General features: G+C 37.4%; 1 protein-coding gene across 1 annotated transcript; it reads right to left on the bottom strand.

The window, feature by feature from the left end:
* Window positions 1–3,603: 3,603 nt before the first annotated feature.
* Window positions 3,604–9,836, bottom strand: LOC124141198. The gene is made up of 4 exons (XM_046509134.2): window positions 9,452–9,836; window positions 6,229–6,290; window positions 5,586–5,711; window positions 3,604–5,269 (listed from the first exon to the last, which is right to left on the bottom strand). The coding sequence occupies exons 1-4, from the start codon at window positions 9,651–9,653 to the stop codon at window positions 4,106–4,108; spliced, it is 1,554 nt and encodes a 517-aa protein (XP_046365090.2). The 5' UTR covers window positions 9,654–9,836; the 3' UTR covers window positions 3,604–4,105.
* Window positions 9,837–14,296: the final 4,460 nt, after the last annotated feature.

Below are 14,296 nucleotides of genomic sequence, written 5' to 3'. Positions count from 1 at the left end.
AAGCTGCTGCATTTGTTCTAGTTTCATATAACTTTTGCCCAATTTTCACTTGGCGCTCATGTATTTGTTTCTCAATTTACAATATCATATTCTGCAAATAGAACTCTTGCAATTTTTGAAGTGTGATAACTACTCTTGACTTCCTTCTTAGCTCTCATGAAAAATCAAACATTCTGGGATTACGAACTTTCTCTTTCATACATTTTGCTGATTCAAGTATTTTACGACAAAAAAAAATAATCTAAGACTTCGTTAACATCTTTGTCGACAACAATAACACGGTCTGTTACAAAATCTTTTAGGGCAATAATTTGGCTATAAACGTGTCAACATGCAACGTATTCCATCTATACTTGACAGGACATGGTATACATTCTACTGGTACGGTATCCTTTACCACAGCTTATAAAAGATAACAGGTATATGCTTACTCTCCATTCTGTTGCCTACAGTATTTTGTGGTAAAAGCCTAAAGGAGCAATAGTCAAGAAAACCAGTATCATCTAATACACTTCGCAGACCTTCTATGTTCCATGTACATACTGGTGACCGTAGACAGTTTGATGTCAGTGCAGTATCTATTTGGGCCTGATTTCTTAATGACTTGGGTTTGCCGTATTCCTATTTGGATGCATTGCTCCTCTGACTATGTTGAGGAGTGGATGTAGCTTGGAATGTAAACAGAGAGCTATCTGAGCATAAGATAAAGTAGTTAGATATGTCGAGGAATGCTGCACATAAGATAAAGTACTTATATATTTCGGGGAATGATACACATAATTAAGATGAAGTACTTATATATTTCGGGGAATTCTACACATAAGATAACGTACTTATATATTTTAGAGAATGCTTCACACAAGATAAAGTACTTATATATTTCGGGGAATACTACACATAAGATAAAGTGCTGATATATTTCGGGGAATGCTGAGCATATGATAAAGTAGTTATATATTTCGGGGAATGCTACACATAATTAAGATAAAGTACTTATATATTTCGGGGAATGCTGAGCATATGATAACGTACTTATATATTTCGGGGAATGCTACACATAATTAAGATAAAGTACTTATATATTTCGGGGAATGCTACACATAAGATAACGTACTTATATATTTTAGAGAATGCTTCACATAAGATAAAGTACTTATATATTTCGGGGAATGCTACACATAAGATTAAGTACTTACATATTTCGGGTAATGATACACATGAGATAAAGTACTTATATATTTCGGAGAATGTTGAACATAACATAAAGTAGTTACATATTTCGGAGAAACCTACAAATATTATAAAGTAGTGACATATTTCGGAGAATGCTACATACATGATATTAAGACTTAGTTGTAACACCATTATTTCTTCGAGGTTGTTCAATGTAGTTTATACAAATCTCTTTTGCCTGGTGTGAATAGATAACGTTGTATTTTGGATTTATTCATGTATTATGTTCATATAAATCTAATGCCATAAAATAGTCATATGCTGCAGATAAGGTAAAAACGGTCACATTAATAACAATGATATATTTAAACTCACCTTAGTAATACCGTTCGTGTGGATGTGTCGTGGCAGTCTCAGTCTATTTAGGTTATTGACATCCTGTTTTGAAGTTCTCGTAGACATGTCCAATAGTTTCTTATTGTACATTGTTCGTTCGTTGAACTACTTAAAGACAGCTGCACTATTGACGGCTCTGTATTATATACAATGTTGTGCAGTAAACAATCCTCCATCGCACGTCACTATTATGACCTCATTGTGAGGAGGTGAATCTATGATTGCACATAGAATTATAAAATTTCAAATGACTACAGACAATGACTGAGAATTTTTTTAAAACTTCCGCGGTGATGCGGTGGTCAAATCAGCTGTTTCAATTAGAGGGGATTATTGTCATTTATATCCTATTGACTAACCAGAGTCGAGTATTTTCAAAATTCATGGTAGAATTCGTGTTTAACACACCGAACAACATCGTAACGTACCTGTTATAAACCACCATCTCATCAGGAAGCAGCAACATGCTCCGACAAACTTGAATTAACAATCTTATTATACTGGCACTCTATGTTCCCGAGGTAATTACATAGCCACTGTGCCTACACAAGTGTTTATTCAATCTATACAATTACGTCACAAATAGAGAATACAATTGCTGGAAGAGAATTTTAATACTAATACTACTGACACTGTGATTCTGTCCGGTTTGCAATTTTTTAAATTTTATCCCGGGAATATATATATATATAACCACGTTTCTCTTTCACAATGTACAGAAATGACACTTTCTTATTCCTCATGTTTACGATCGGTTTACATGTATATGCCACGTTAGCTTGGTTGGGTATTTACCCATCGTTCAGAAGAGTGGACTTAATATATGAACTTAAAATATTTCGATATTGAACAAATGCGAATGTAAATATCAAAATCGAAATAATAATATATATAATTAAGCGGCATTATTTGTTTTCGTTTCTAAGCATGATTGTGAAATAAAGTGCCTGAAGCCGTCATTGAAGTGATCTTCTTAGTAAACAAATAGAACGGCCTTATCTGTCGTGTTTGACAATCACAAATTTCAGTTATTTCACGACGTTTTAACTTAATATGGAAGGGAAGCCGGAAGTTCTGCAATCCTAGACGTCACCAGTTTCATTGGTTCACTCCCGCTATGTTCGCACGTAACGGTAGCTTTACCATGCCACTGTTACGTTTCATTGTCTACACGAGCTTCTTAAAACACACCCCATCATGTCAACAGTCAGAACATAACACCTGAATTATTTATTTGAGTGTATGACATGTGTTGTTTGAGTGTGAAATGCGTTGTTTCCGAGTATTGCATGCGTTTGAGTGTGTGGCATGAGCTATTTGAGTGCATGACATGACCTGTTTGAGTGTATGACATGATGTGGTTGAGTGTATGACATCATCTGTTTGAGTGCATGACATGACCTGTTTGAGTGTATGACATGATGTGGTTGAGTGTATGACAACATCTGTTTGAGTGTATGACATGATTTGTTTGCGTGTATAGCCTGAGCTGCTTAAGTGTATGCCATGAGTTGTTTGAGTGTGACATGAACTGTTTGTGTGTATTGCATGAGTTTGAGTGTGTGTCATGAGCTGTTTGAGTGTGACATGAGCTGTTTTGGTGTATTGCATGTATTGTGGAAGCTTGACCACTGTTGTGGATAGATGAATGTTATTGATGATAATATTATATTTGATACTGCCTTTGAATATTGTACTACCACTACCGCATACTGCCAATGTGATTGCTGTGCAGTAATTTGTATTGATTTATCAACATAGTTAATAGTTTAATGCAATTGTTGATTGTATGCCATTTGTTGTTTGTTTGTTGGTTTCACACTAAATTCGTTTATAGGCAAATGTCTGAGTTGACATATTGTTATAATTTCGGAATCAACGTGCAACAATATATGTAGAGAGTTATGTAAGGGCGCGGTCAAAGTAATATGTGTTATGAAACCAACATTCCAAATCTCACATACAACATCGCCTAAACATTCTTGCAATTGGGTTATTGATTTTCTTGATTATCAAATCACGGTTTTCCTTTACCAAAACAATACGACAGCCAGTTATTTTCTAAATTTAATATTTTTTATTTGGTAATGTAGCCTACATCAAAGACCATATTCCCTCTAGTATATGGTCTCTGCCTACATATATGTGCTTATTTAAATCAATTGCAGATTAAATGATTTTTCAGGCACCTTCGAAAATCAATCCATACATTTGATCTGGATTGATGTTTGTTTCAGAAATTGTTCTTTACACTGCTCTTAAAGATCTGACATAGGCCACAGGCCTTAGGGACCGACCATTTGACATTCATTGACACTGGGAAGAATATATAAATTGTTCCAGTAAATAGTAGAAATGTTGCCTCAGGTTTAACACAAAACGAATGTTCGCTGGAAATTTAATTTGAAATTGTTTCCGGAAGCTCCTACATTCTTGGAGCAGTGACGGAAAATCTTTTTCTAAGACGAAAACTAAAGACATATACATATAAATGGGTAAGGTCCTGCACTATTTGCATATTTACTTACACATATAATTAAGACTTAATTTTCTTGTATCTCAAATACCACCCATCTTTTCCTCCAAGCAGCTCCGAGTCATAGTGTATGCTACTGTCGTTTATATGGTTTGGGAACGTGGTTTTCAAAACATTGAGAATTTTAGGCTCAATAATGTGGAAATGTTTCCTCGGAGTATAACCATCCCGTACAGAACGGATGAGAGTCACCACACCAGGAGTGAATGACTGTGAGAGGATAGTCTTGAGATGGTTGGTGGTGTGGTCAATCTCCTTCTCGTCAACGTTGTGGTATGGGATGAGCGTTGTATTAGGCCCATTGTAACCCTGGCATAGAACCATGCCATCATTTCGGTTGAAGCCTGTACTCCTTGGGGACTGGTTCATACACACGCCAACAGTGATAAGTTCCTCCAACTGACGCTCATCAAGGTAAAGGAGGTCGTCGAGTAGACGACCAAGTATAAAATAGGTAGATTCGTTAGGCAGGCACATAACATGCCTAGCCTTTTCCAGTACATTGTGGAGTTTATCAATAATTGTATTCCTCATAGAAAGGGAGTCAGAACATGATCTGTCATCTTTGGCTCTCCCGCTGCCACAGAGCTTGTGTTGTGTGAGTGTGATCTTTAACAGGTCATGAAAGAATTTATCAGCCAGCATTTCATCGTGAGCATTGTCAACACACATAAGCTTCCCTACACTGAATGATATGTGATAGATTTGAGCCTTACTCATCCCGGCATCGTACAGAGGAGCGGACACAGCTTCACATGCGTAGTAGTCCTCGTCAATGTCCACGATGACGCTGTCACTCGCCGTGATCCATCTGCCTGATTTTGCCAGCTCTATAGCCTTGTCTGTACTCACGATCTCCACCGTGCCCTTTAGGGACATATCCATACATCTAGACTCAGGTATAAAAACATAATCCTCAGAATCATTTTCAACATCTGCATCAATCCAGGCACATGGGTTGTCTATCGTGAAGTGGTCAGATTCTGCGCAAACACAGCGTTCCAGTATGTATCTGTCACCATCAGTCTCCCCATATCTGTACATTACGCCGATTTTCAGTCGAACAGACACGTAGGGGGCGTTCGTTTCGTGGAGGAAGCCTCCAGCGTCATACGGGGGCCAAACCCAGATGAAACGATTGATCAACCCTGTGGCAGCAGCGACCTGGAAATATGTCGAAGACGTTCATTCATTGATATTTTGGGGCGGGGTGGTGGGTTTGTTGTAAAAGTGGGATTTTTATTGAACAAAAATAAAAAAGTAACTTGTACTCAGGAATTACAAAACGTTTCAGAACAAATGTATTGTGGCTTTGTAGAGAAAATATGTACGCATTGAAACATGACTGAAAGTAAATTCAAACAATCAATATCCAGGTTGTATCCACGGGTTTGTCCGGTCCGTGATCAGTGATATCACTGGAATACTGACTACAGGTTAAAACCCCAACCACTACAAGAGACTAATTTGGGTAATTTACATGAATAAAGACGTCGTTCCTCTCCATCATTAGCTTCACCTCCCTCTGGTTGGTAGGTAACCGAAAGAGAGGCATCTTCCTCCAATACTCTGGTTGGGCGGCGTCTGAGTGACCGTCTATGTGAATCTGCCGAGGAGAGTCAGATCTGTAGATACACGCAGTACCGAGTAGCAATTATAATTATGACTACGTCATTCGTTTACAAGTGGGACCTCGCTATCCATTTACAAGTTGTCTAAGGCGCCCAAATTTCTGTGGACTTGGATTCGAATACTAGTTCGCCCTGGTTATGTTTCTAGGTTTGTCAGCGCCATACCCGTGCTCGCGTTTGAAAGCCCTTCTGGTTGGTCTCCCACATAGAGCGGACACGCCGCTACATAACTGAAATACTGTTCAAAGAGGCATTAAACCAAATTCACTCACTACCTTTAGCGACATTTTCAGTCATTTGTTTCCTCTAAAAAAGAACACCGCCCAAAATTCTTTTGCCTACTGGATATAGAATAATAATATGATGTTACTATCATAATCAGTATGGAGTTGGTCACAACTTTAATGCGTGTAATAAAAAGTAAGTTTACATCCATCAAGCCGATTGCGCTTAATAGTCAACTATGTTCGAATAACAAATAGGTTCGATTACCAGAACGTTCCCTTGCTTCTTAATTGCCCCACTAGCTGCGGCCGAGAACCAGTACATCAAAGCTGCAAAAGACACAAAAAGTACATCAGTGATCTAACGTACTCACACAGTACATCATAACTCACATAGAACATCAGTGATTAAATGAATATTTCCAATCCATATCTACCCTAACAGAAGAACGGGAAGAATTATCAGATTTCAATCAACGCACTAAGAGTATTTTTGACAAATTAAATGTCTCAGAAAAGGAAATATCTGACGTTATAAAATGTCTTCAAATTAACAAGGCATCTGGTCCGGACAGAATAAGTAACAACCTATTAAAGAAAACAGTAAACAGCATTAGTATTGTTTTATGTATGTTATTCAATCATTCATTGGCTTTAAATGCATATCCAACAGAATGGAAAAGAGCGCATATCATGCCATTGTATAAGAAAGGAGATCATTCAGTTGTGACAAATTACAGACCAATATCACTCATTAGTTGTATTGGTAAAGTATTTGAAAGAGTTGTATTTAAGCATCTTTATAACTACTTTCATGACAATAAATTGTTATATAAATACCAGTCGGGCTTTCAAAAAAGCCATTCCACTGTCCATCAATTAATTGAATTGTATAATCAAATTTGTATATCTTTAGATAATAGAGAAAAATATTGCATGGTTTTTTGCGATGTGTCAAAAGCATTTGATCGTGTCTGGCATAGAGGGCTTATGTACAAATTAGAAATGTATGGTATAAAAGGGAATTTACTTGAATGGCTGTCCAGTTACATAAGCAATCGTACTCAATCAGTGTTTGTAAGCGGGGCTCTATCCAAGCCAAGGATTTTGAAGGCTGGCGTTCCACAGGGGTCGGTGTTAGGTCCCTTTTTATTCATTGTGTTTGTTAACGACATTGCTGATGAATTAGATTGCATAACAAGACTCTTTGCTGACGATACAGCACTCGGCTTTTCTTCACCAGACAATCAACTTGTTGAATCAACTCTAAATTTAAATCTGAGCAAGCTGTGTAACTGGGCAAAACGCTGGTTAATTAAATACAACCCAGATAAAACAGAAGCGGTTATATTTTCCTTAAAAGATGAATCAGACCTCATTACCTTGTACTTTGATGAATGTAAAGTTAAGAATGTTCAAAATCATAAACATTTGGGTATAACGTTTGCATCAAACGGAAAATGGTCCTGTCACGTAGATAACATAATTAAGTCAACAACAAAAATGATAAATTCAATGAGAAAATTAAAATTCATATTGAACAGAAATACACTAAATAAAGTATATACAATCTTCATAAGACCCCATTTCGAATATGCGTGTGAAGTGTGGGATGGGTGTAATATAGAATTATCAACTCAGTTAGAAAATCTCCAACTAGAAGCTGCCAGAGTAGTTACTGGGCTCCCAAAGTATACTTCGCACACACATCTGTATTATGAAACAGGATAGGAAACGTTAATAGAACGAAGAAGGAAACGCAAGCTATGTTTGTTCTACAAAATACAAAGTAATATTGCCCCAACTTACCTTAAAGACATTGTACCAACCACTGTAGGTTCAAATATATCATATAATTTAAGAATTTCAGACAATATTGGGATTCCATATACTAGTTTAAAACACTCAACGTGTTCTTTTATTCCATCAACTGTAAGGTTATGGAACACAATTCCTGCAGCAGGTAGAAATTGTACATCTACATCCCAATTCAAGACATACATACAAAAAGAGCAAGTCATTGCACCTCCATATTTTTCCTATGGTGTTAGAAAGTTGAATATTTATCATACTCGATTAAGATACATGAAAAGCCAGTTAAATTATGATTTATACAGAATAGAGGTAACATGTGATCCAATATGTCAATGTGGTGATCCATGTGAAAACGCATATCATTATTTATTAAAGTGTCCATTGTACGTCCACCAAAGAAAAACTATGTTAATAATAATTCGGGACATTTTACAGAACGCCGTGAACAAAAATGCTAAATTAGATTTAAATTTGATGTTAAACGGAAATGAATGTTTGTCCATTATCGAAAATCAACACATCTTTAAAGCAGTGCAAATGTTTATAAGTCATACAAAGAGATTTGGGTAACACTTTAATGTACATATACTAGTCTCTCTCTTTTGTACATTTCTTGTTATCTTTACACTCATCTTCTTTTCTGTTTTTCTTGTATATGATTTACTGTACAAGCTTTGTAAATACCATGGAGAGGGAGTCCTAAGTTGGATAACTTGTTCCCAATCCATTTCAATCTGAATAAAATATGTTTAAATCATAGAACATCTGTACTACGCTAGACACAAACTGTATATCAGACCTGCAACCGACACACACAACTTACATCAGGGCTGTAACAGAGACACAAAGTACATCAGTACTTCAACATACACACAGTACATCAGTACTGCAACATACACAAACACATTCCGCTACTGTCACGCCCCCACCACATCCGCACACCATCACTATAACACAGTCTCCTACAGTCACATCCTCACACCACCACTTGTTCACTACAACATCGTCTACTCAAGTCTGTCCCCACACCACCACCTGATCACTACAACATCAACTCCTTCAGTCAATTTCCCACACCACCACTTGTTCACTACAACATCGTCTACTCTAGTCACGTCCCCACACCACCACCTCATCACTACAACATCGTCCTCTGCAGTCACGCCCACCTGATCAGTGCAACATCGCCTCCTACAGTCACGTCCCCACACCACCACCTGATCACTACAACATCAACTCCTTCAGTCAATTTCCCACACCACCACTTGTTCACTACAACACCGTCTGCTCTAGTCACGTCCCCACACCACCACTTCATCACTACAACATCAACTCCTTCAGTCAATTTCCCACACCACCACTTGTTCACTACAACACCGTCTGCTCTAGTCACGTCCCCACACCACCACTTCATCACTACAACATCAACTCCTTCAGTCAATTTCCCACACCACCACTTGTTCACTACAACACCGTCTGCTCTAGTCACGTCCCCACACCACCACTTCATCACTACAACATCGCCTCCTACAGTCACGTCCCAAACAACACCTTAAAATCATTACAACATCGTCCTCTTCAGTCACGTCCCCACGTCACCACCTGATCACTACAACATCGTCTACTCTAGTCACGTCCCTACAGCATCACCTCATCCCTACAACATCGTCTACTACCTTCATGGTGTTCTTCCATAACGTTTACGACGCCGAAAGAGGGGAGTACGAGGGCGTGATCCATGTTTGTTTTCAAATCGGTGTCCGCCAACGTATCCGCCCTCGATGTAGCACCCGTCCTATTAAGCCGCAACAGCAACATCACCACGGCGACCAACACCAACATCACGATGGATAAGATCTTTATTGTTAGCAACCTCATTATGTATGGACGGAAGAGACCGCTGCTCGTCTGTTGTTAGAACCGCCGACGAACAAGCTACAGCTTACTGTTGGTAACAAGGTGAGAGGGCAACTTTTAACATGATTTACTATCCAAATCCACTTTCCGTGTAAGTTGATTTTACATTTGGCCTTTTTCCTCGTATATACATACAAAACGTTCAAAACCGTTACGCATGTGTACAGTGTCTTTTGTTACTGGCCTTGTCACAGATTAGTAACCGAAGCTACATACATGTATATGCTGGTATCTATTCCACCTGTAGTAACTGCTGGTATATATCACACCTGTTGTAATTACATGTTGTTATATTTTACACTCTCAGTAATTGAAGTTCATGTGTTTATGCGTTAGAAATCCTACTTGTTGATCCTTATATAGTTTGAATAAGTGTCGACTTGATCGGCAAATGTCATGTTAAGCTACCAAATGTAACCACGTGTAATATATACATACTCTAAGTTCAAAACTGTTAGACACGTGTACAGTGTTTTTGGTTACTCGTGTTATCACAGGTTACTATATGTTTATATTTATTTTCCTGGAAGGTGCATTTCAACAGAATAACGCCGCAGTATTTTAGGTATATCGTCTTATCGGTTGCATGTGGGAGGAAAGTCCGAAGTGCTGCAGACGGGGCATTTACCACGCCGGTGGAACTCACGAGCACGTGTATTGTGCAGACACACCAATGGTCCTAATTTGGGCGAATCTGGGATTCGAACATTTTGGTTAGGTATGCTTCAGTTACATAAATGCTTGCAGATTTACACCTGTAGTACCTGAAGCTCCATCTATTACATCTGCAGTAACAGAAGCAACATGTATGGCGGTGTCTGTTATACCTGTAGTAAATGAAGCTACATATCTTCTGGTATCTATTACACCCGTAGTAACTGAAGTTACATACCTGCTGGTATCTATTACATCCGTAGTAACTGAGGTTTCATACCTGCTTGTATATATTACATCCGTAGTAACTGAAGTTTCATACCTGCTGGTATCTATTACATCCGTAGTAACTGAAGTTACATACCTGCTGGTATCTATTACATCCGTAGTAACTGAGGTTTCATGCCTGCTTGTATATATTACACATGTATCATAACAGCTATAGTATCTGTAGTACTATAGCTATATAGCAGCAGAAGCAAAATACCTGAGCGTATCTATTATAGTTGTAGTACCTTAAGCTACATAACCACTGTATTTATACACTTGTAGTAACTAAAGCTACATACCTGCTTGTATATATTACACATATTTTAAAGTTTCATACCTCCTTGTGTATATTACACCCGTAGAAACTAAAGCTACATACCTACTGGTATCTATTACACCTGTAGTAAATGAAGCTACATACCTGCTTGTATATATTGCACCCGTAGTAACTGAGGTTTCATACCTGTTTGTATATATTACACATGTAGTAAATGAAGCTACATATCTTCTGGATCTATTACGGACGTGGTAACTGAGGTTTCATGCCTGCTTGTAAATATTACACATGTATCATTCCAGCTGTAGTATCTGTAGTATTATATCTATATAGCAGCTGAAGCAAAATACCTGAGCGTATATATTATAGCTGTAGTATCTTAAGCTACATAACCACTGTAATTATACACTTGTAGTAACTAAAGCTACATACCTGCTTGTATATATTACACATATTTTAAAGGAGGCCACATACACTCCGGTATATATTGCACATGTAGTAAATGAAGCTACATATATGTTGGTTCTATGACAACTGTAGTAATTGAAGTTACATTCCTGCTGATACCTGTTACACATGTAGTAATTGAAGTTACATATCTTCTGATACCTATTACACTTTTGGTTATTGAAGTTACATACCTACTGATACCTATTACACGTAGTAATTGAAGTTACATACCTTCTGATACCTATTACACTTTTGGTAATTGAAGTTACATACCTTCTGATACCTATGACACATGTAGTAATTGAAGAATAATAAATGCCTGACGTGTCTATTTTCAGCATCGGCGTGTGCAGTTAGAAACTGATATTCGGAATGAAAAAGATGACTACTTTCATTTAAAATCTTACGCGTCTTTGCTGCTCATATATTTCGCCTAAGATTTTTGCTTGCCGTATTTAAATATTTATGGATTTTGGATTTATGTCTCCATACCAGCAGTGGACTTTAAAAATGCTTTGAATAAATGTTCTATAAAATAGAGAGAGAATTGTGTGATCAAGTTTAAAATACCGAGAGCGCCGTAACATATACGCCGAATATATACATTCCTCGTGTGGTAATTGAAGCTACATACCCGCTGGTCCTTGCTATCTGTTTCTTCGTACTAAATCTTACTATTTGTTTAAATATGGTTTGGTTACTCTTCAGCTAATATCGAATTGATCGGCAGATGTCACGCGGACATATGGGAACCTAAGGCCTCAATAATCAGCTCGTGGTTATTTGTTAAAGGAACTTGTTATGAGTTCAACCTGTTACTGTCCATATTATACGTTTGTGGCGCTAAACATTGACCAGTCAATACATCATCATTGCTTTCATTTTCGTCTAATGAGCAGCCGTCGCTTGTCATTTGTCATGATTGTAGGTGGTGGCAGTGGAAGTGGGGGGAGTGGAAGAGAGGGTTGATGGGTGCGGTACTGAGGGTGGAAGGTGGAATTAGGGTTGGGTGCTGAGTTGGGAGTAGGAATAAGAAGTGGGTATTTGAGTGGGTTTTATTATGCATTTCATTTATTTTCATTTTATTCTTATATTATGTATTTGTTTATTTAGCATTATTTTCTTGTGTAGGAGGGGGTGGGGTGGGGAATTGCGGGACAGGGTAGCGGGAATGGGGGATGGGAGGCGGTTAGTGGGTGAGAGTAGGGTGAGAGATGGAGTGCTGGAAAGGAGAGCGGGGATGGAGGAAGGGAGCAGGAATGTGACTGGGGTGAGAGCTATAGTGAGGGAGAGGGGAGCGGGAGGGGGAAGAGGGAGTGGAGTATGGAAGTATTTGGAAAACGGGAGGGGCTCTATGAGTTATATCAAACCACAACGTCCAACTACATTAATATAAGTATTATTAATATTGCATCCTTTATTATATTACCCTACACGATGTCAAGATGTTTATCATATCAGGAAAATATTAAATATATCGACATCATTTTTGCAATTGGACAATTTCTTTCCTGGACCTCCTAAAATATGCATTTTCCATATTCACATCCAAATATGTAATCTTCAACGACAACAGGCTCTAGTTTTTAAATGCCATTCTTTACGCCCAACGGAATTTGTTTCGGCAGAAATTCGAGACTGATTATTCTCTGACGTTGACGTTTTTTATTTATCAAATGTTATTTAAGATATTATAAAACATACCAAGGCATAATTTCAGAGTTTACTATCTGACACAGCTAAGTATCCAACATGAACCACACGCTCAGAAAACACGTGTCGTGTCTGCAGTACTTATACCAGTGCTGTATATGTGCTCTACGATGTCAAATGGTGATCTCTCACTTGACAAGAACCCCCGTCCGTGTTTTATTTTGTTGTATTGTTCGGGATAATGAATAGTGATCTTTGTAGTTCCCACACAGAAATGATTATGAATATTAACATCCTTAAGGTCATATTGATATATTGATATCTGTAAACTTACACCAATTGTATGCATATGAATTGTGAAGCATTCATCGATCTGTTTTCTGTGCATGCGACAAAGCTGGTTCCAAAATACCATAAGAAACCAGAGTATAGCCGGGTCCATTGTTCGATGCCAACTATAGACCACCTGTCAGAGAGGCAATACAGAATTATTAATTTGTTCTTCTTGCTGTTGTTGTAGTTGTTGTTGTTGCTGATGTTGTTGTAATAACAGAAAGTATCACGTACAACTATTTCTCTTTATATGTTCGCGTCAAAGTTTGGCAAAGAAACACTGTGAGAAAAGTTGAAAGTATTGTGTAAATTCTGAAAAACTTTGATTTTATAGAAACTTAATTCCATTTCATTCTTGAAAGTCATTTGTTTTAGACCTTAATGTACACATACCCTTCCCACATATGAAGTATAGAGCTAATGATATCGAATTAATAAATCGATTATTAAACATTTATTAAAGTACTATTCATCTATCTTTCACTTTCATTACTGAATTATGGCTTGATTGATTTATACATATATGTCTATATTGTAAAATTATATTTTCATGTAATTTTACATGCATGTTATTTACATGAACCATGTCAGAGGCAAGGAAAGCTCGATGCCGGATTAAGCAAATATTGTCTTCAAATGGAAAGTCAAATGTCCAATTTTCTTTCACTTTCAAACTATTATCTCAAAGGTGGAATATAAATAACCATACATTTAACCATAATATAAATATAGAATATAACAAGTTCCAGGTAGAATATGAATTGAAATTTGAATTTGATTAGGTCTCGGTCTACGTTTTGGTAAATCTTCCCAGTCGAATTAAACACAGTACACAACAGTCTTAACAAAAATAAGGTATGTTTGAATTATGTGTTTCAATAAAACTGCACTATGATAAATAAGAATATGGAAAACAGGTACCATTATTTTGGAGCATACTTAAACCTAATATTTATATTATAATTAA

This window comes from Haliotis rufescens, unplaced genomic scaffold (genome assembly GCF_023055435.1).
Source record: "Haliotis rufescens isolate VD_foot unplaced genomic scaffold, xgHalRufe1.0.p SCAF_11, whole genome shotgun sequence".
Lineage (NCBI taxonomy): Eukaryota > Metazoa > Mollusca > Gastropoda > Lepetellida > Haliotidae > Haliotis > Haliotis rufescens.
This window is presented reverse-complemented; position numbering and strand designations above follow the sequence as displayed.

What these genes read in the sequence shown, in the direction of transcription:
- LOC124141198 (XM_046509134.2), bottom strand. Translation starts at nt 9,653, where the DNA reads ATGAGGTTGCTAACAATAAAGATCTTATCCATCGTGATGTTGGTGTTG. An exon ending in TATGGAAGAACACCATGAAG is followed by an intron (nt 6,291 to 9,451) that starts GTAGTAGACGAT and finishes TGTCTTTTGCAG; the next exon opens with CTTTGATGTACTGGTTCTCG. An exon ending in GGAACGACGTCTTTATTCAT is followed by an intron (nt 5,270 to 5,585) that starts GTAAATTACCCA and finishes ACATATTTCCAG; the next exon opens with GTCGCTGCTGCCACAGGGTT.